Source organism: Pseudophryne corroboree, chromosome 6, assembly GCF_028390025.1.
Source record: "Pseudophryne corroboree isolate aPseCor3 chromosome 6, aPseCor3.hap2, whole genome shotgun sequence".
In the NCBI taxonomy this organism is placed as follows: Eukaryota; Metazoa; Chordata; class Amphibia; order Anura; family Myobatrachidae; genus Pseudophryne; species Pseudophryne corroboree.
Window position 1 is genome coordinate 324,728,872 of NC_086449.1, and position 20,650 is coordinate 324,749,521.

Consider the following 20,650-nt stretch of genomic DNA (forward strand, 5'->3'; position numbering starts at 1 on the left):
CACTCTCCCGCCCGTTTGGGAGCTTTGGTATAATCCCCATGGTCCTGACGGAGTCCCCAGCATCCACTAGGACGTCAGAGAAAATAAGAATTTACTCACCGGTAATTCTATTTCTCGTAGTCCGTAGTGGATGCTGGGCGCCCATCCCAAGTGCGGATTGTCTGCAATACTTGTACATAGTTATTGTTACAAAAAAATCGGGTTGTTTATTGTTGTGAGCCATCTTTTCAGAGGCTCCTACGTTATCATACTGTTAACTGGGTTCAGATCACAAGTTGTACGGTGTGATTGGTGTGGCTGGTATGAGTCTTACCCGGGATTCAAAATCCTTCCTTATTGTGTACGCTCGTCCGGGCACAGTATCCTAACTGAGGCTTGGAGGAGGGTCATAGGGGGAGGAGCCAGTACACACCACCTAGTGGTCAAACTTTTAAATTTTGTGCCCTGTCTCCTGCGGAGCCGCTATTCCCCATGGTCCTGACGGAGTCCCCAGCATCCACTACGGACTACGAGAAATAGAATTACCGGTGAGTAAATTCTTATTTTTTTGTTGGGAGCCAATTAACCTACCAGTATATTTTTGGATTGTGGGAGGAAACCGGAGTCCCCGGAGGAAACCCACGCAAGTACGGGGAGAATATACAAACTCCGCACAAATAGAGCCATGGTGGGAATCAAACCCATGACCTCAGTGCTTTGAGGCACTAATGCTAACCATTACACCATCCGTACTGTATCCATTCAGATGGTCGACAATGTTAAGGTCGACCACTATTGGTCGACATTGACATGGTCAACACATGAAAGGTCAACACATGAAAAGGTCGACATGGCTTTTTTTTTTTTAAATATATTTTTAACTTTTTCATACATTACCATCCACGTGGACTACGATTGGGAATTCGTGGACTACGGATTGGGATTCGCTTAGTTGAGCGAAGCGAGCCATGCAAGGGGACGCGGTACACTAATTGGGGTTCCTTGTCATGGAAAAAAAATTACACAAAAAAACAGTACAAAAATCCACGTGTCGACCTTTCCATGTGTCGACCTTTCGTATGTCGACCATTTCACGTGTCGGCCATTTTCCATGTCGACCAATAGCGGTCGACCATATGACTGTCGACCTTAACATTGTCGACCATTCATACTGGAACCGTCCTAGATACATGCACAGAGGAATAATATACGTTATGGTAAGAATTTACCGTGGATAACGGTATGTCTCCTAAGTCCACAGGTTCCACAGGATAACAATGGGATATGATGGAGCGACAGCGGATTGGCACCAAACAATCAAAAGCTTTCTGGCCTCCCAGGATGCAACGGGCCTGTCCATATATCCTGCCCACTGGCTCAGGCAAATCAGTTGTATTCCAAAGCACAAGTCAGGAGCATCGTGTAGAGCCCTAATCAGGCGAGAAGAACACACATGCACACCCTTCCATACAAGAAGGAAGAGGTTAGTAAGTAGAAGGATCCTCAAATCATTTGCGTCAGGGTGGGATCCCTGTGGAACCTGTGGACTTCGGAGAAATACCGTTATCCACGGTAAGTTCTTACCGTAACGTATATTTTTCCGGCAGGGTACACAGGTTATCCACAGGATAACAATGGGATTTCCCAAAGCAATTTAGTGGTGGGGACGCTCCTGATTAGACAGGAAAATCTTACGCCCGAATTCAGCGTCATGAGAGGCAAAAGTATCCAAGGCATAATGTCTAATGAATGTGTTAATGTAAGACCATGTGCCTGCCTTACATATCTGTTGTGCCGAAGCACCATGTTGTGCTGCCCATGAAGGACCTACCTTACGAGGACAGTGAGCAGAGACATTAGCCGGAACAGGGATATCAGCTTGAGAATATGCTTCTGAAATCGTCATTTGAAGCCATCTTGCCAGCGTCTGTTTCATAGCAGGCCATCCTCTCTTGTGAAATCCGTAGAGAATGAAGAGAGAATCTGTCTTTCTGATGGCACTAGTACGATCCACGTACATCCTTAATGTCCGGACTACGTCCATCGACGCATCTCCCGCAGAAAGTCCCGATACCTGAAAAGCCGGGACTACAATTTCTTCATTAAGGTGGAATTTAGAGACCACCTTCGGAAGATACCCAGACCTAGTTCTGAGAACTGCTTTATCTGGATAAAAAAATCAGGAATGGGGAACGACATGACAGCGCTCCAAAATCTGATACTCTTCTAGCTGTTGCCATAGTCAGTAGAATGAGTACTTTTGCTGTCAACCATTTAAAATCCACCTTAAGTGGTTCAAATGGGGCAACTTGAAGGGCTTTCAGGACTAAACCTAAGTTCCATGGTACTGTAGGCAGAACAAAGGGAGGTTGAATGCGCAGCATTCCCTGGAAAAAAATACGCACATCCTGTAAATTGGCAATTTTCTTTTGGAACCATACAGTCAATGCCGATACCTGCACTCTCAAGGAAGCCACCTTCAAACCTTTATCCATTCCTGCCTGAAGGAATGCTAAGACCCTGAAAACTCTAAAAGATTTCGGTCCATACCTCCTTCACTGCACCAATGAATACAGGCTTGCCATATTCTGTGTTACATACGAGCTGTGGAGGGTTTCCTTGCTCTGAGCATTGTTTGAATTACCTGTTTAGAGAATCCTTTTGACTTTAGGATAGAGGTTTCAAGAGCCACGCCGTCAAGGACAGTCAATCCAGATGTCTGTGATAACAGGGACCCTGCGTCAGTAGATCTGGACGTTGAGGGAGCAGAACTGGAGCATCCATCGACATTCCCTGCAGATCTGTGTACCAATGCCTTCTGGGCCAAGCTGAGCTATTAGAATCACGGCACCCTTTGCTTGCTTTATTTTCCTCACCACCCTGGGTAATAGGGCGATCGGAGGAAACAGATAAGCCAGCTGAAAGTCCCATCTCACCGACAAGGCGTCAACAAAGATCGCAAGATTGTTCTTGACCCGTATGCGGGCACTTTGTTGTTCAGACGGGATGCCATGAGATCTATTTCTGGCAACCCCCATTTGTCTACTAAAGTCTGAAAGACTTCCGGGTGTAGCACCCATTCGCTTGCTTGAATGGTGTGTCGATTGAGAAGAGTCCGCTTCCCAGTTTTGGACTTCCGGAACGAACATTGCGGACAAGGCTGGAAGATGGAGTTCTGCCCACTTTAGTATGTGACTTACCTCCTTCATTGCTTTTTGGCTGCAAGTTCCTCCCTGATGGTTGAGGTACACTACTGCCGTCGATCTGGACTGGTTTTCCTTGAAGAATGTCCTTTGCCTGAATCAGGGCCATGTATATGGCCCGAAGTTCTAACAGGTTTATTGGCAGGCAACTTTCTTCTCTGGTCCATTGTCCCTGCTCCCCAGCCCTGAAGACTGGCATCTGTTATCAGGATCTCCCAATCTGATATCCAAAAGGGTCTCCCCTTGTCTAGATGTCTGTAGCCACCAGGCTAATGACTTTCTCATTTTTACTGAGAGTACCATTGTCAATTTCTTTATTGTCTGTTGTATTCCATTCCATCTGGCCAGAATCAGACTCTGCAGGGGTCTTGACTGGAATTGTGCATACTCCACCATGTCGAATGTTGACACCATCAAACCCATCACTCGCATTGCTGCATGAATGGATATCGTTTGACTGTGTAACAAGTCCTGAATCCTTGACTGTACTTTGGATATCTTGTTCTGAGGTAAAAATACTTTCTGCAGACCTGAATCCAGTACAGCCCCCGAGTGAGTCATCCGTTGTGACGGCACCAGAGATGATTTTTCCCAGTTTATGAGCCACCCGTGCAGACATGTTATTGTCTGTTGCAGATGGCACAGGAGCAATTCCTGTGATTGTGCCAGGATTAAAAGGTCATCGAGGTATGGAAAAATTCTTATCCCCTGCTTGCGGAGATAAGCTGCCATAACCACCATAATCTTGGTAAATACTCTGGGGGCTGTGGCTAACCCAAAGGGTAGGGCCTGGAATTGGAAATGCTGCTGGAGGATAGCGAACCTGAGATAACACTGATGGGACAGTGCTATAGGAACATGTAGGTAAGCATCCTGAATATCCAGGGTTACCATATAATCCCCCGGTTCCATGGCCAAAACTATGGAGCGTAACGTTTCCATGTGGAACCTCTGTACCCGAATATATTTGTTTAGCATTTTGAGATTGAGGATGGGCCGAAATGACCCATTTGGCTTCTGAACCAAAAATAGGTTGGAGTAAAAACCCTGTCCCCGTTGTGCAGGGGGTACTGGAATGATTACTCCTGACTGAAGCAATTTCTGAACTGCTTCTTGCAAAGCCCTGGCCTTCGTCTCTACCCGAGACGGGCTGGTGCAAAAGAGGATGTTTCTTGAAGGGAAAAACATAACCTAGAGATACCGCTTCTTGCACCCAGGCATCTGTTGTAGACTGCCGCCAGATCTGTGCAAACTGAAGTAAACGGCCCCCTACCCTGGGGTCCCCCAGGAGGAGGCCTGCACCATCAGGCTGATGGCTTCTCTTCTGGTTTGGAAGCTGGCCCTCTGGTAGCCCAGTGCTTTTTTGACTTACCAAACTTAATGTATTGGGGCTGCTCATAATCACTTTTTCCCTTTGCTTTTTCTTGAGACCGAAAGGGCCGGAAAACGGAACCCCTAGGTTTGGGGTTATGTGTGGAAGGAAACTTGACCTTCTTGGAGTCTGCTTCTGACTCCAGAATATCTGTCAATTCTTTACCAAACTGAATATTTCCAGAAAAAGGCAAAGATTCCAAAACCTTCTTAGATTCTGAATCGGCTTTCCACGTACGTAACCAAACTGCTCTGCGAGCAGCTATTGTTGAGGCTGATGCTCTAGAAGCAATAGTACCCATATCTAATGCAGCTTCTTCCAAGAACACTGCAGCCTGTTTAATATGGGCTATATAGGATTTTTGCTCTCTAGATGCTGATGAAAAATCACCTTCCAATGCATCAGCCCAGGCAGCCACTGCCTTTGCCATCCAAGCTGAAGCCATGGCTGGCTTTATGACTGCCCCAGACAGGAAAAATATGGTTTTTAGAAAACCATCCACTCTCCTATCCTTGACATCATTTAATGATGTTGACGGCAAAGGCAATATAGCTTTTCGCACTAATCGAATCACATGCATATATACTGTAGGAGCCACCTCCCTTTTTAGACAGTCCCCAACTGGAAAAAGATAATTGGAATCCCATTTTTTGGGAATTCTATATTTTTTATTGGGTGTTGCCCAAGCCTCTTCCATGATTTCCATCAGCTGGTCTGACCCTGGAAACTCAGTCTTAACTGTTTTGGGACGTTTGAACACAGGTGCCTTGGTTTTTAACACAGGCACTGCTGAATTTTCTAAGGACAGAATGGCCTTCATTGCTCTAATTCATTTAGCTGTATCCACTGAACTGAGACCACCTTCCTCCTCTTCGTATGTCGAAATAGAGTAAACTGAGCTTTCATCTTCCGATGAATCGTCATGTAGAGCCTGTGAAAGTGAAGGTGAAACTTACCATCGGTTTATCAGCTTGTTTCATTTGAGATGCTGCAGGGGGAAATGATATATCGTAGGTAGGGAGCTGAATGTATGGGTACCCTACTCCTGGTACAGAAGCTGTAGAAATTATTCGTTCAGCTATACTGGACAAAGTCTGTGCAAACATAGCCCAAGGTGGATCCATGTGTACCTGATGTTGTACAGGGATCTGCCTTGTATTCTGCTGAAAAGCAAAACAATTTGCACATAAACCATCCTGTACCAGATCCTGAGAGGATAATACAGTTTTGCAAGACAAACATAATATGAGTGTTGCTGTAAGTGTAAATTCATCACATTTGCCGCTCTTAGACATGATAAATAATCAGCACTTTCACAGTGTACTACACAATTTGTGACTGTAATCACTTTAACCTTCTATATCAATTTGACCCTACCCATGCACCAGCATTGAGGATCAGAAGAAACAACTGACAAACATATATTAAAGTCAGCAATCACAATAGCAGTCAGTCACGTTATATATTAGTCATATGAGCACATCATCAACTACAAACACTTTTTTTTACTGAATCCTGTATAAACAGATCTAACGTATTCAGACGCAATGCGAAGAAAACCACAGTAAAAGACTCATATGCAATAGGCACTTACCTTAACTATTCATACTGAAAAAGTAGATAGAAATTTAGGGGGTAATTCCAAGTTAATCGCAGCAGGATTTTTGATAGCAATTGGGCAAAACCATGTGCACTGCAGGGGAGGCAGATATAACATGTGCAGAGAGAGTTAGATTTGGGTGGGTTATTTTATTTCTCTGCAGGGTAAATACTGGCTGCTTTATTTTTACACTGCAAATTAGATTGCAGATTGAACACACCCCACCCAAATCTACCTCTCTCTGCACATGTTATATCTGCCTCCCCTGCAGTGCACATGGTTTTGCCCAATTGCTAACAAAAATCCTGCTGCGATCAACTTGGAATTACCCCCTTAGTGCTGTATAGCCTGTACTCAGTAGAGTGGGATACAGGGAGACTTACCTCGCTTCCAGTGATCGATCAATACGTTAGCGAACGCTGAGTGGATCCAGACGCTACTAGTGTACACTGCCGCTCCAGGAACCTATAGTGAACACAGACGCACCGGTCACATAGCCGCCTATGCTGTGACCGAGTCTTCTCACGGTAACGTTCAGTGAACACAGACGCAGTGGTCACACAGCCGCCTATGCTGCGACCGGATCTCTCATGGTAGCGCTCAGTGAACACCGACGCAGTGACCTATGCTGCGACCGAGTCCCCTCTGGAATCAGTTCATGGCGGGAGACTCGGCGGAAATTGGTCATGAACCGGGGGGAGAAGCGCCCAGGATAGCGTCTGACTCCCCCTGCTGACATCAACCCTAGGGATCGCGGCCTCATGCTATTCCTGGTGCCTAAGGCCTAGCGCTGGTGCACCCGCGGTGGCAGCCGCGTCAGCTACTGTTTGGTAGTCTCCTCCCAATACAGTGCGGCTGTGTCCGTATTCCATCTACCAAGCGGAACCGATGCCTTACCTTCTCTCCGTGCTCCGGCCACAGCCTGGTAACGTCTGCTGGACCTGTTAGTATATCCGACACAGACGCCGCTGAAACAGTACTGTACTCGTGGGTAAGTGTTGTCACAACTGTCTTTCTAAGCATATAAGACGCTGTTTAGAAAGATCATTCAAAAATTTAGTAAGACTATAAAAATAACATAAGAAAGCTTAGGGGTGCTAAAAAAAAATACAGCAGCCCTCTGACCATGGTCCGGCTCCTGCCACACCAAACAAAAAACTGATTTGCCTGAGCCAGTGGGTGGGATATATGGACGGGTCCGTTGCATCCTGGGAGGCCAGAAAGCTTTTGATCGTTTGGTGCCAATCCGCTGTCGCTCCATCATATCACATTGTTATCCTGTGGATAACCTGTGGACCCTGCCGTAGAAACATTGGGTGCTTGCTTCTGATATCTCACCTCCATTTACCTCTGAATCGGGCCCCATAGGTCATCTCTTGTTGTTTATGTAGCTATATTAGGCAAAGGTAAAAATGCTAGATGGCTTAGTACTGAACTTTGTGATGTTGTTGAGAGACCTACACTCTGTCTGAATCTGAACATAAACTTTATAACCAGATAGCATGATATGCAGTCACCATGTCTCCGGTGACTATGTCATCATTCGCAGGATGTCAACAGAAGAAGGTAAGGGTCGGCAATGATGATGTCAACATGGTTAAAATGTTGACATTAATGTCAATACCTGTAGAAACATTTTCATGAGGTTTAGGGCTGCCAGTAGGGTTAGGGACAGAATGACTACAAAATACTGTCAACATTCTAACAATGGTGACTTAAACATGTGTATATATACTGAACCTAACAACACCGTACTGTAGCAGTGATTGTTATTGTTACCCCCTTTGCTGTCTATAAATATTCCTGAAGCTATTTAGCATTGTTATGTTTATTAAGCCGCAGTGTAAATATTTTTTTGGGGGAAATTCCGTCAGCCAGAGGCGAGGATGCGTTTTCATTAATTCAACAGTGCCAATAGAAGCCTGTGTGGCTGTGATCTTATTTCATGCTGTCTATTTAATAAGGTTGGAATAAATTGGGAATATGAGATGTAACTAATACTTCTTTTTTTTTTTTTTTTTTATGGCACAGCAATTTCTTATGTTTTCATTTTTGAAAGAATTTGACACCATTTTCCTGACATGACTGGGCAGGAATCTGAGAGAACATCTGCCAGAAAATGTAAACAGGCAAAAACCTACAGAACAAAAAAGTCCTTAAAGGTGAGACATGAAAAGATGGAGCCTTTTGTGTGAAAGCAGCTGTTTGCAGATTTTTGGGCCCGAATTCAGACCTGACCCTGCTGTGTGTTTTAGCGTGCAATTATCGACAGACTGCGCATGCACCGCAATGCGCACACGCGTTGCCAAACAACAGGCATCACCGAACAGAGACAGGCTGGTGTGAAAATTTTGATCACAGAGCCATTCGCAAGCTGATTGACAGGAAGAGGGTGTTTGTGGGTGGTAACTGACCGTTTTCTGGAAGTGGCAGGGAAAATACAGGCATTCTCAAGCGTTTTCTGGGAGGGTGTGCGACGTCGGCTCAGCCTGTTCTCATCGCACTGTAGGAGTAAGTCTTGGGCTGCGCACAGACTGCACACACTGGTAAAATCATTCAGTGGTGAGTGTGGTGCGAACGGACTTGCAGCTGTCCGCTAACTGAGGGACATTTTCACACAGCGTACACATGCGATCGTACACTTGCACGGACGAATTTACACTGCCCCTTGGGCGCCAACTATCTGATCACAGGACAGCAAAATTAGCAGCCCAGCGGTCAGGTCTGAATCTCACCCCCTTTGTCAGGAAAACGGTACCAATATTCAGTTCTGTGTTTCAGGAACCAATGCAGTTTGAAGATGTGGCCATCTACTTCTCTGAGGAGGAATGGAGCTGTTTAGATGAAGAGCAGAAGAATCTCTACAAGAATGTTATGCTAGAAAACTACCATGCTCTCAGGTCACTTGGTAAGTGTGTGATTTGTATATTCTAAACCAATCCATTTCATAAACCTATAAAGCAGATCTCAACAAATTTTTCAAAAATATCTGAGCCAGCTTAAAAGTTTAGGAACCATCGTCCCCTACCAAAATACTGTATATGATAACTTCTGTAGAACACCAAACATGCTCCTTTAATGCCCATAAGACCCCCCCCCACCCCCTCCACATCACCAGACCCCGCCACATGCCCATCTCTTACACCTAGTTCATAGTCTGCCACACACTAAGGCCCAAAATTCATAGTATGTACCACCAAAGTGCCTCCGAGTGCATGGTGTGCCGCTCCATAGTGCATACTATAGATAATACTAAACTGTGTAGGGTAATTAATTCAGAAATAGATGTGGAGTCTCTGCAGAATGATTTATCTAAACTTGAAATCTGGGCGTCTAAATGGAGAATGAGGTTCAATATAGAAAAATGCAAGGTTATGCATTTCGGGACTAAAAATAAACTTGCATCCTACATATAAACGGGGAAAGACTAGGGGTAACAGTTTTGGAAAAAGATTTGGGGGTACTCCTTGATAATAAGCTTAGTAACCGTATACAATGTCAAAGCGCAGTAAAGAAGGCAAGTAAGGTGCTAGCGGGCATAAAACGGGGAATTGAGACCAGGGACGAGGATGTAATCCTGTACAAATCATTGGTACGTCCGCACCTGGAATATTGTGTTCAGTTTTGGGTACCACTGTATAAAAAAGATATCTGTGTACTCGAAAGTGTTCAGAGGCGAGCTACTAAATTGATTAAAGGGCTAGAGCGACTGGATTATGAGGAAAGGCTTACTAGGTTGAATATGTATACATTGGAAAAGAGGAGACATTATTAATGTCTTCAAATATGTAAAGGGGCACTACAAAGAGTTATCAGAGGAATTATTTATTAAAAGAACTCTGTTTAAGACGTGGGCACTCGCTGAGGCTGGAGGAGAGAAAATTCTGTATGCAATGGAGGAAAGGGTTCTTCACTGTTACGGCAACAAGGATTTGGAATTCCTTGCCAGGGAAGGTGGTAATGGTGGACTCTGTAAATGCATTTAAAACGGGATTGGATGAATTTCTGATTGAAAAGATATCCAAGGTTACAACATTTTAAAATACTGACGTTGTTAATCCGGGTGTAACATGATTTGTAGCTGTTAACTAGTCATAAAACATTCTTCAGCAGTACAGTAAAATCAACTCAACTTAATACAAAATACAGGTTGAACGCGATGGGAATTTTGCCTCTTTTCAACCTCAATTACTATGTTACTATAGCGTGCTACTCCATAGTGCCCCCCGAGTGCATGGTGTGCACCCCCGAGTGCATGGTGTGCTTCCCCGTAGTACTCCCGAGTTTTATAAATTTCCCACCGTCAATTGGATTTCCCCCTAGGTTTTCTGGGGCTGCTTCCTCCGACCACAGTAAAATCCATGTGCCAGGTCAAAATCCTGTTTGCTGTGGTGACCTAGCAACTGGCATTTGTTGAGACCTGTTATAATGCAGTTTCTGTAGTTCCGAGACTCCCTTTGGAACATTTTGCAGTTATATATGTAAGCCTTCCCTGACTAGTAATTGCCTAGAGCAGTATAATATGTGAACAGAGCTATTTCCTCAAGCCCCCAAGTGCGTTGTCTTTGAGTAATCCTTGACTCCTCCCTCTCCTTCAAACCACACATTCAGTACCTCTCACAAACCTGTCATTTCCATCTCAAAAACATCTCCAGGATCAGACCCTTTCTCACCCAGGATGCTACTAAGACCCTCATCCACTCACTGGTCATCTCCAGATTGGACTACTGCAATCTCCTCCTATCTGGCCTCCTTCAAAAATGCCTCTCTCCACTACAATCTATCCTCAATGCTGCTGCTCATCTCATCTTCCTCACCAAACGTACTACATCCACATCCCCTCTCTTGCAGGACCTTTACTGGCTACCCTTCCCATTCAGAATCCAATTCAAGCTTCTCACCTACAAAGCCCTCACCCACTCTTCTCCCTCTTACATCTCTGACCTTATCTCTCTTTAAATTCCCACCTATCCTCTTCGCTCTGCTAATGCACGCGTCTCTCCTGCCAACTGATTACCTCCTCCCACTCCTACCTACAAGATTTTGCACGTGCTGCTCCCTATCTCTGGAATGCTCTACCTCTCCCCATCCGACTCTCCACCTCTCTACGAAACTTTAAATGGGCTCTCAAGACCCACTTCTTCACCAAACCCAGCCAACTCTCCTCCTAACCCTCTTGTCCATGCTCACTGTCTACCCCTTCTGTGTCACCCCGGTCTGTTAACACCTCACCTTTTAGATTACAAGCTCGCAAGAGCAGGTACATCTTTCCTCATGTGCCTTTCCTTTTCTTACTTACAATCTTGTACTCCTTACTCCCTTTGATGGCACCTAAGCCCTGGTTTTCTATACCTGACCTATATTGTCATGAACTGTAAGTGCTGTTTTCTTGTTTGCTCATTTGATTATGTACTGTGTAATGGGCGCTGCAGATCCCTTGTGGCGCCATATAAATAAAGGATAATAAATAATAATAAGAGGAGGAAGCAAAGCCCTGTGATTTGTTGAAATTCTCTTTCTCTTTCACATTTAGCGGGTGAGCCAAGAGCTTTTTTTGGGGGGGGTGGGGAGGTTCAATAAAACTGGGTGGATAAGGATTGTGGAAACCAAGGGGGTACTACCTGCATGGAGTTCTTTTCTTTCCACATTTGCTCCAGATGCTTTGGCTTCCTCCCATGCGCCATAGAAAAGGAGAGAAAGGTATGTTTTCTTCTGTGGTGTACTCACATCATTGTAGATTAAAATGATAATATCCTTATTTCTTTTTCTTTAAAAAGACCAAAAAAAAAACCGTTATGATAAGAACTTACCGTTGATAACGGTGTTTCTCCCAAGTCCACAGGATAACAATGGGATATGATGGAGCGACAGCGGATTGGCACCAAAAGATCACAAGCTTTCAGTCCTCCCAGGATGCAACTGCCTCGTCCATATATCCCCGCCCACTGACTCAGGCATATCCGTTGTATTCCAAAGCATTTAGGCAGGAGCATCATGTAGAGCCCTAATCAGGCGAGAAGAACACACATGCACACCCTTCCGTACAAGAAGGAAGAGGTTTAGTGAGTAGAAGGATCCTCAAATCAGGTGCGTCAGGGTGGGATCCCTGTGGAACCTGTGGACATAAGAGAAATACCGTTATCAACGGTAAGTTCTTACCATAACGTATATTTCTCTGGCAGGGTCCACAGGTTATCCACAGGATAACAATGGGATTTCCCAAAGCAATTTAGTGGTGGGGACGCTCCTGATTAGACAGGAGAACCTTTCACCCGAATTCAGCGTCATGAGAGGCAAAAGTATCCAAGGAATAATGTCTAATGAATGTGTTAATGGAAGACCATGTGTCTGCCTTACATATCTGTTCTGCTGAAGCACCATTTTGTGCTGCCCATGAAGGGACCTACCTTACGAGTAGAGTCAGCAGAGACATCCAGAACAGGGAGATCAGCTCGAGAATATGCTTCTGAAATCGTCATTTGAAGCCATCTTGCCAGCGTCTATTTAGTAGCAGGCCATCCTCTCTTGTGAAATCCGTAGAGAATGAAGAGAGAATCTGTTTTTCTGATGGCACTGGTACGATCCACGTAGATCCTTAATTCCCGGACTACGTCCAGCGACGCATCTCTGGCAGAAAGTCCCGATACCTGAAAAGCCGGGACTACAATTTCTTCATTAAGGTGGAATTTAGACTACCTGTTGTGAGAATCCTCTTGACTTCAGGATAGAGGTTTCAAGAGCCACGCCGTCAACGATAGTCGATCCAGATGCCTGTGGTAACAAGGACCCTGCATTAGTAGATCTGGACGTTGAGGGAGCAGAAGTGGAGCATCCATCGATATTCTCTGCAGATCTGTGTACCAATGCCTTCTGGGCCAAGAGGATGCTGGGGACTCCAAAAGTACCATGGGGTATAGACGGATCCGCAGGAGACATGGGCACACTAAAAAGACTTTTACTGGGTGTGCACTGGCTCCTCCCTCTATGCCCCTCCCCCAGACCTCAGTTAGACTCTGTGCCCAGGAGTGACTGGACACACACTAGGGGAGCTCTACTGAGTTTCTCTGGAAAAGACTTATGTTAGGCTTTTTTATTTTCAGGGAGACCTGCTGGCTACAGGCTCCCTGCATCGTGGGACTGAGGGGAGAGAAGTCAGACCTCCTTCTTCGATCACTTGGTTCGCCTAGCTGCTTGTTCCCGGAGCCACGCCGTCACCCCCCTCACAGAAGCCAGAAGAAAGAAGCTGGGTGAGTATTAGAAGAACAGAAGACATCAGACGGCAGAAGATTTTAGTAACGGAGGTACAGCGCAGCGGTAGCGATGCGCTCCATGCTCCCACACACATCACCAACGGCACTTGCAGGGCGCTGGGGGGGGCGCCCTGGGCAGCAGTTACTGGGATCAATCTGACTGGCAAAGAGCATATTCGGTGCCCGGGCACCGTATACCGTACCCCCGCCAGTATAAATATTTCAAATTTTAGCGTGACTACAGCGTGCCGGGAAGGGGCGGGGCTTAGCCGCACAGCTCACCAGCGCCATTTTCTCTCTCTTCACAGCCGCTGCAGAGATGCTGGCCCGGTCCTCCAAGCTCCTTCAAAGTAACAAGGGAGCAAAATAGGGTGGGGTAGCGCACATACAATTTGGTGCTTTTTTACTGTTAATGACAGCGCTAACCACATATATTATATTATTGTTTTGTAGTATATGGGCGCTGGGGTGTGAGCTGGCATACTCCCTCTGTGTTTCTCTCTGTAGGCTTCCCTGTGGGTCTGTCCCCTTGTTTGGGAGTGTGGGTGTGTCGGTACTACGTGTCGACATGTCTGAGGCTGAGTGTTCCTCCCCGGGGGAAGTTACTGGGGGCGCAGAAAAGGATTTGGGAATGACTCTGTCGGCACAGCTGACTGCTGATTGGGAGACTATGTTGAGTACACTAAATGCAAATGTGGCTTTATTTGTCTAAGAGGCTGGATAAATCGGATTCTCAGACACAAACATGGAGGAAATCCATGGAGGGCACTTTGTCTCAGGTACAGACCCCCTCGGGGTCACAGAAACGTTCATTTACCCAGATGGTAGATACAGATGCCGACACGGACTCTGATTCCGATGTCGATTTCAATGAGGCTACCTTATACCCAAGGGTAGTTAGGAGCAGTACATGATTGTGGCTATTAAAGATGTTTTACATATCTCTGAGGAACCTGCTGTTCCAGACACAAGGGTTTGCTTATTTAAAGGGAAAAAGCCTGAGGTGATGTTTCCCCCCTCTCATGAAATGAATGCTCTTTGTGAAAAGGCTTGGGAGTCGCCGGACAAGAGGTGGCAGATTCCAAAGAGAATATTTATGGCATATCCTTTTCCCTCTGATGATAGGGAGAAATGGAAGTCGTCTCCCAATGTCGACAAGGCTCTATCCCGATTGTCCAAGAAGGTGGCGCTGCCGTCTCCTGACACGGCTGCTCTCAAGGATCCGGCGGATCGCAAGCTGGAGACGACATTGAAGGCCATTTTCGTTAATACTGGTGCATTGCTCAGACCTGCTGTGGCGTCGGTATGGGGGAGTAGTGCTCTTGCTAAATGGGCTGACAATTTGGCTTCTGATATGGATACCCTTGTCAAGGATAACATTCTTTTGACTCTGGGTTATATCAAGGACGCTGCTGATTACCTAAAGGATGCGGCGAGGGATGTTGGCCTCTTGGGATTAAGAGCCAATGCCATGGTGGTCTCGGCCAGGAGGGCGCTGCGGACTCCTCAATGGAATGCTGATGCCGACTCCAAGAAAAATATGGAAGCTCTCTCCTTTAAAGGTAGTGTCTTGTTTGGTGACGGCCTTGCTGACCTGGTGTCTACCGCTACTGCGGGTAAGTCATCTTTTCTTCCTTATGTTCCCACACAACAGAAAAAGGTGCCCCATCAGCAGATGCAGTCCTTTTGGCCTAATAAATACAAAAGAGGTAGGGGTTCGTCCTTCGTCGCTTCAAAGGGTAGAGGAAGGGGAAAGAGGTCGCCTGCAGTGTCAGGCGCCCAGGACCAAAAGTCCTCCCCCGCCTCTACCAAGCCCACCGCATGACGCTGGGCCTCCCCTGTGGGAGTCCGTGCCGGTGGGGTGCCGTCTCCGAGTCTTCAGTCAGGTCTGGTTTCAATCGGCCCTGGATCCTTGGGTTTTAGACATAGTGTCCCAAGGGTACAAACTGGAGTTTCAGGAGATGCCCCCCCACCGCTTTTTCAAGTCGGCCCTTCCAGTTTTTCTTCCAGAAAGAGCTGTAGTAAATGCTGCGATACAAAAGCTGTGTCAACAGAGGGTCGTGGTGCCGGTTCCCCCGTCCCAACGGGGGGAAGGGTTCTATTCGAGCCTCTTTGTCGTGCCGAAGCTGGATGGCTCGGTCAGACCGATTCTGAACCTAAAATCCCTCAATCCATACTTGAAAATTTTCAAGTTCAAGATGGAATCTCTTCGAGCTGTGATCTCCAGCTTAGAAAGGGGGGATTTTATGGCGTCAGTCGACAAAAAGGATGCCTACTTACACGTCCCGATATATCCTCCTCATCAGGCCTTCCTGAGATTTGCGGTACAGGATTGTCATTACCAATTTCAGACGTTGCCGTTTGGGCTTTCCACGGCCCCGAGGGTTTCACCAAGGTTATGGCGGAAATGATGGTACAAGCAAGGGTCACAATTATCCCATACTTGGACGATCTCCTGATAAAGGCGAGATCAAGAGAACAGTTGCTAAGAAACGTGGAACTCTCCCTGTCGGTGCTACGACATCACGGTTGGATTCTAAATCTGCCAAAGTCTCAGTTGATCCCGACAACTCGGCTGCCCTTCCTGGGCATGATCCTAGACACGGAGCTACAGAGAGTGTTTCTTCTGGAGGAAAAAGCTCTGGAAATACAGACCATGGTCAAGGAGCTTCTGAGACCGGTAAGAGTGTCAATTCATCAATGCACTCGAGTGCTAGGGAAGATGGTTGCGGCTTACGAAGCCATTCCGTTTGGCAGGTTTCATACTCGGGTGTTTCAGTGGGATTTGCTGAACAAATGGTCCGGGTCTCGCCTGCACATGCACCGGAAAATAAGTCTATCTTCCAGGTCCAGGATTGCTCTCCTGTGGTGGCTGCAAGGCTCTCACCTTCTAGAGGGACGCCGATTCGGAATCCAGGACTGGGTCCTGCTGACCACAGATGCAAGTCTCCGAGGCTGGGGCGCAGTCACGCAAGGAAGAAGTTTCCAGGGAAAATGGTCAAGCCAGGAATCTTGTCTCCACATAAATATTCTCGAGTTAAGAGCCATTTACAACAGCCTCCTGCAAGCGAAGACCCTTCTTCAGGGTTTCCCTGTCCTGATCCAGTCGGACAACATAACAGCGGTGGCGTACGTAAACTGCCAAGGCGGAACAAGGAGCAGAGCGGCAATGGCGGAAGCCATAAAATTCTCCGCTGGGCGGAACAGCACGTGAGCGCTCTGTCAGCAGTCTTCCTCCCGGGCGTGGACAACTGGGAAGCAGACTTCCTCAGCAGACACAATCTCCATCCAGGAGAGTGGGCTCTTCATCAATAGGTATTTGCAGAAGTGACAAGCCGTTGGGGAATTCCTCTGATAGACATGATGGCGTCTCGCCTCAACAAGAAGCTTCTGAAGTATTGTTCCAGGTCGAGGGACCCCCCAAGCCTGTGCGGTGGATGCCCTGATAACTCCGTGGGTGTTTCAATCTGTGTATGTGTTCCCTCCGCTTCCTCTCATTCCAAGGGTGTTGAGGATCATAAGACGAACAAGGGTTCAGGCTATACTCGTCGCTCCAGATTGGCCTCGGAGGGCCTGGTATCCGAATCTTCAGGAATTACTAGTGGAAGATCCCTGGCCACTTCCTCTAAGAGAGGACCTGTTACTGCAGGGGCCCTGCGTGTTCCTGGACTTACCGCGGCTGCGTTTGACGCCGTGGAAGTTGAACGCCAGATCCTAGCCCGGAAGGGTATTCCCGGGGAGGTCATCCCCACTCTCCTTCAGGCTAGGAAGGAGGTCACGGCGAAACATTATCACAGTGGTGTGAAACCAAAGCAGCGCCTGCGGAGGAGTTTCACTTGGGTCGTTTCCTCCATTTTTTTACAGGCAGGCGTGGATGCAGGCCTGAAATTGGGTTCCATCAAAGTGCAGATTTCGGCTTTATCTATCTTCTTTCAAAAAGAATTGGCCGTCCTTCCTGAGGGTCAGACTTTTGTGAAGGGAGTGCTGCATATCCATCCTCCATTTGTGCCACCCGTGGCACCGTGGGATCTTGAAGTGGTGTTGCAGTTTCTTATGTCTCACTGGTTTGAACCTTTGCGTAAGGTTGAGTTGAAGTTTCTCACTTGGAAAGTGGTCATGCTTTTGGCTTTGGCGTCAGCCAGACGAGTGTCCGAGTTGGCGGCTTTGTCTCACAAGAGCCCATATTTGATTTTTCATGTGGATAGAGCGGAATTGAGGACTCGTCAACAATTTCTGCCGAAGGTGGTTTCTTCGTTTCACATAAATCAACCTATTGTGGTACCTGTGGCTACGGATGCTGTGGCAGTCCCAAAATCTCTTGATGTTGTAAGAGCCTTGAAGATTTATGTCGCCAGAACGGCTCTTACTAGAAAAACAGAGGCTCTGTTTGTTCTGTATGCTTCCAACAAGATTGGTAATCCTGCTTCTAAGCAGACTATTGCACGCTGGATTTGTAATACGATTCAGCACACTCATTCTTCGGCTGGGCTACCGTTGCCGAAGTCAGTAAAGGCCCATTCTACCAGGAAGGTGGGCTCATCTTGGGCGGCTGCCCGAGGGGTCTCGGCGCTTCAACTTTGCCGAGCAGCTACATGGTCGGGTTCAAACACTTTTGCTAGATTCTACAAGTTTGATACCCTGGCTGATGAGGACCTTATGTTTGCTCAATCGGTGCTGCAGAGTCGTCCGCACTCTCCCGCCCGGTCTGAAGCTTTGGTATAGACCCCATGGTCCTTTTGGAGTCCCCAGCATCCTCTAGGATGTAAGAGAAAATAGGATTTTAATACCTACCGGTAAATCCTTTTCTCCTAGTCCGTAGAGGATGCTGGGCGCCCATCCCAGTGCGGACTGTTCCTTGCAGTTGTTTTGATACTGGTTATTTTCGATTACACGAGGTTTGTGTATCAGTTGTATTCAGCTTGTTGCTGTTGTTAGTCATACTGTTATCTGGTTTCCTGTTGCTCCAGTTGTACGGTGTGTTTGTGGTGTGGGCTGGTATGGTTCTCGCCCTTAGTTAACAAAAATCCTTTCCTCAAAATGTCTGTCTCTCCTGGGCACAGTTCCTATAACTGAGGTCTGGGGGAGGGGCATAGGGGGAGGAGCCAGTTCACACCCAGTAAAAGTCTTTTTAGTGTGCCCATGTCTCCTGCGGATCCATCTATACCCCATGGTCCTTTTGAAGTCCCCAGCATCCTTTACGGACTAGGAGAAAAGGATTTACCGATGGGTATTAAAATCCTATTTTCTCTGACGTCCTAGTGGATGCTGGGAACTCCGTAAGGACCATGGGGAATAGACGGGCTCCGCAGGAGACTGGGCACTCTAAAAGAAAGATTAGGTACTATCTGGTGTGCACTGGCTCCTCCCTCTATGCCCCTCCTCCAGACCTCAGTTAGAATCTGTGCCCGGCCAGAGCTGGGTGCTCCTAGTGGGCTCTCCTGAGCTTGCTAGAAAGAAAGTATTTGTTAGGTTTTTTATTTTCAGTGAGATCTGCTGGCAACAGACTCACTGCTACGTGGGACTGAGGGGAGAGAAGCAAACCTACCTGCGTGCAGCTAGCTTGTGCTTCTTAGGCTACTGGACACCATTAGCTCCAGAGGGTTCGAACACAGGGCCTGACCTCGATCGTTCATTCCCGGAGCCGCGCCGCCATCCCCCTTGCAGAGCCAGAAGACAGAAGAAGGAGATGAAATCGGCGGCAGAAGACTCCGGTCTTCATTAAGGTAGCGCACAGCACTGCAGCTGTGCGCCATTGCTCCCACAGCACAACACACACTCCGTCACTGTAGGGTGCAGGGCGCTGGGGGGGGGCGCCCTGGGCAGCAATTATATTACCTTTTGGCTAAATATACACATAATACAGTCAGCTAACTGTATATGTGTAAAACCCCCCGCCATTAAGTTAAAGAAAACGCGGGACAGAAGCCCGCCGCTGAGGGGGCGGGGCCTTCCTCAGCACACCAGCGCCATTTTCCCTTCACAGCTCTGCTGGAAGCACGCTCCCCAGGCTCTCCCCTGCAGTATCCAGGTACAAGACGGGTTAAAAAGAGAGGGGGGCACATAAATTTAGGCGCAAATCGATAAAAACAAGCAGCTATTGGGAAAATCACTTATTAGCAGTGTAAATCCCTGTGTTATATAGTGGTGTGTGCTGGCATACTCTCTCTCTGTCTCCCCGAAGGACTTTGTGGGGTCCTGTCCTCAGTCTGAGCATACCCTGTGTGTGTGCGGTGTGTCGGTACGGCTGTGTCGACATGTTTGATGAGGAGGGTTGCGTGGAGGCGGAGCAGGGGCAGATACATGTGGTTTCGCCCCCGACGGGGCCGACACCTGATTGGATGGATATGTGGAAGGTCTTAACTGACAGTGTCAACTCCTTACATAAAAGGTTTGATGACGCAGCAGCCTTGGGACAGCCGGGGTCTCAGCCCGCGCCTGCCCAGGCGACTCAGAAGCCGTCAGGGGCTCATAAACGCCCGCTAGCTCTGATAGTAGACACAGATGTCGACACGGAGTCTGACTCCAGTGTGGATGAGGATGAGACAAATGTACAGTCTACAAAAGCCATCCGATGCATGATTACTGCAATGAAAGATGTATTGCACATTTCTGATATTAACCCGGTTACCACCAAAAGGTGTATTATGTTTGGGGAGAAAAAGCAGCCAGTGACTTTTCCCCCATCTGATGAATTAAATGATTTGTGTGAAGAAGCGTGGAGTTCCCCTGATAAGAAACTAGTGATTTCTAAGAGGTTACTGGTGGCGTACCCTTTCCCGCCAACGGATAGGTTACGTTGGGAAACATCCCCTAGGGTGGACTAGGCGCTAACACGCTTATCTAAAAGGATGGTACTGCCGTCTCAGGATACGGCCGCCCTAAAGGATCCTGCGGATAGAAAGCAGGAAGCTATCCTGAAGTCTGTGTATACACACTCTGGTACTCTACTGAGACCTGCTATTGCTTCAGCCTGGATGTGTAGTGCTGCAGCAGCATGGACTGATACCCTGTCAGACAACATTGATTCCCTCGACAGGGATACTATTTTGCTAACCATTGAACATATAAAAGACGTCGTCTTATATATGCGGGATGCACAGAGGGACATTTGCCTGCTGGCATCTAGAATTAATGCAATGTCCATTTCTGCCAGGAGAGTATTATGGACTCGGCAGTGGACAGGTGATGCAGATTCTAAAAAACACATGGAGGTTTTGCCTTATAAGGGTGAGGAACTATTTGGGGA

At 47.2% G+C, this 20,650-nt stretch overlaps 1 protein-coding gene across 1 annotated transcript in view; it reads left to right on the plus strand.

Annotated features, from left to right (window-relative positions):
- The window catches only part of LOC134932166 (zinc finger protein 501-like), an 81,637-nt gene that overhangs the window by 24,157 nt on the left and 36,830 nt on the right, over positions 1 to 20,650 (plus strand). The window contains exons 2-3 of the mRNA XM_063926328.1: positions 8,186 to 8,316; positions 8,936 to 9,062. Coding sequence (XP_063782398.1) covers positions 8,236 to 8,316; positions 8,936 to 9,062 — 208 coding nt within the window. The 5' untranslated portion in view covers positions 8,186 to 8,235. The remainder of the gene's footprint in view (positions 1 to 8,185; positions 8,317 to 8,935; positions 9,063 to 20,650) is intronic.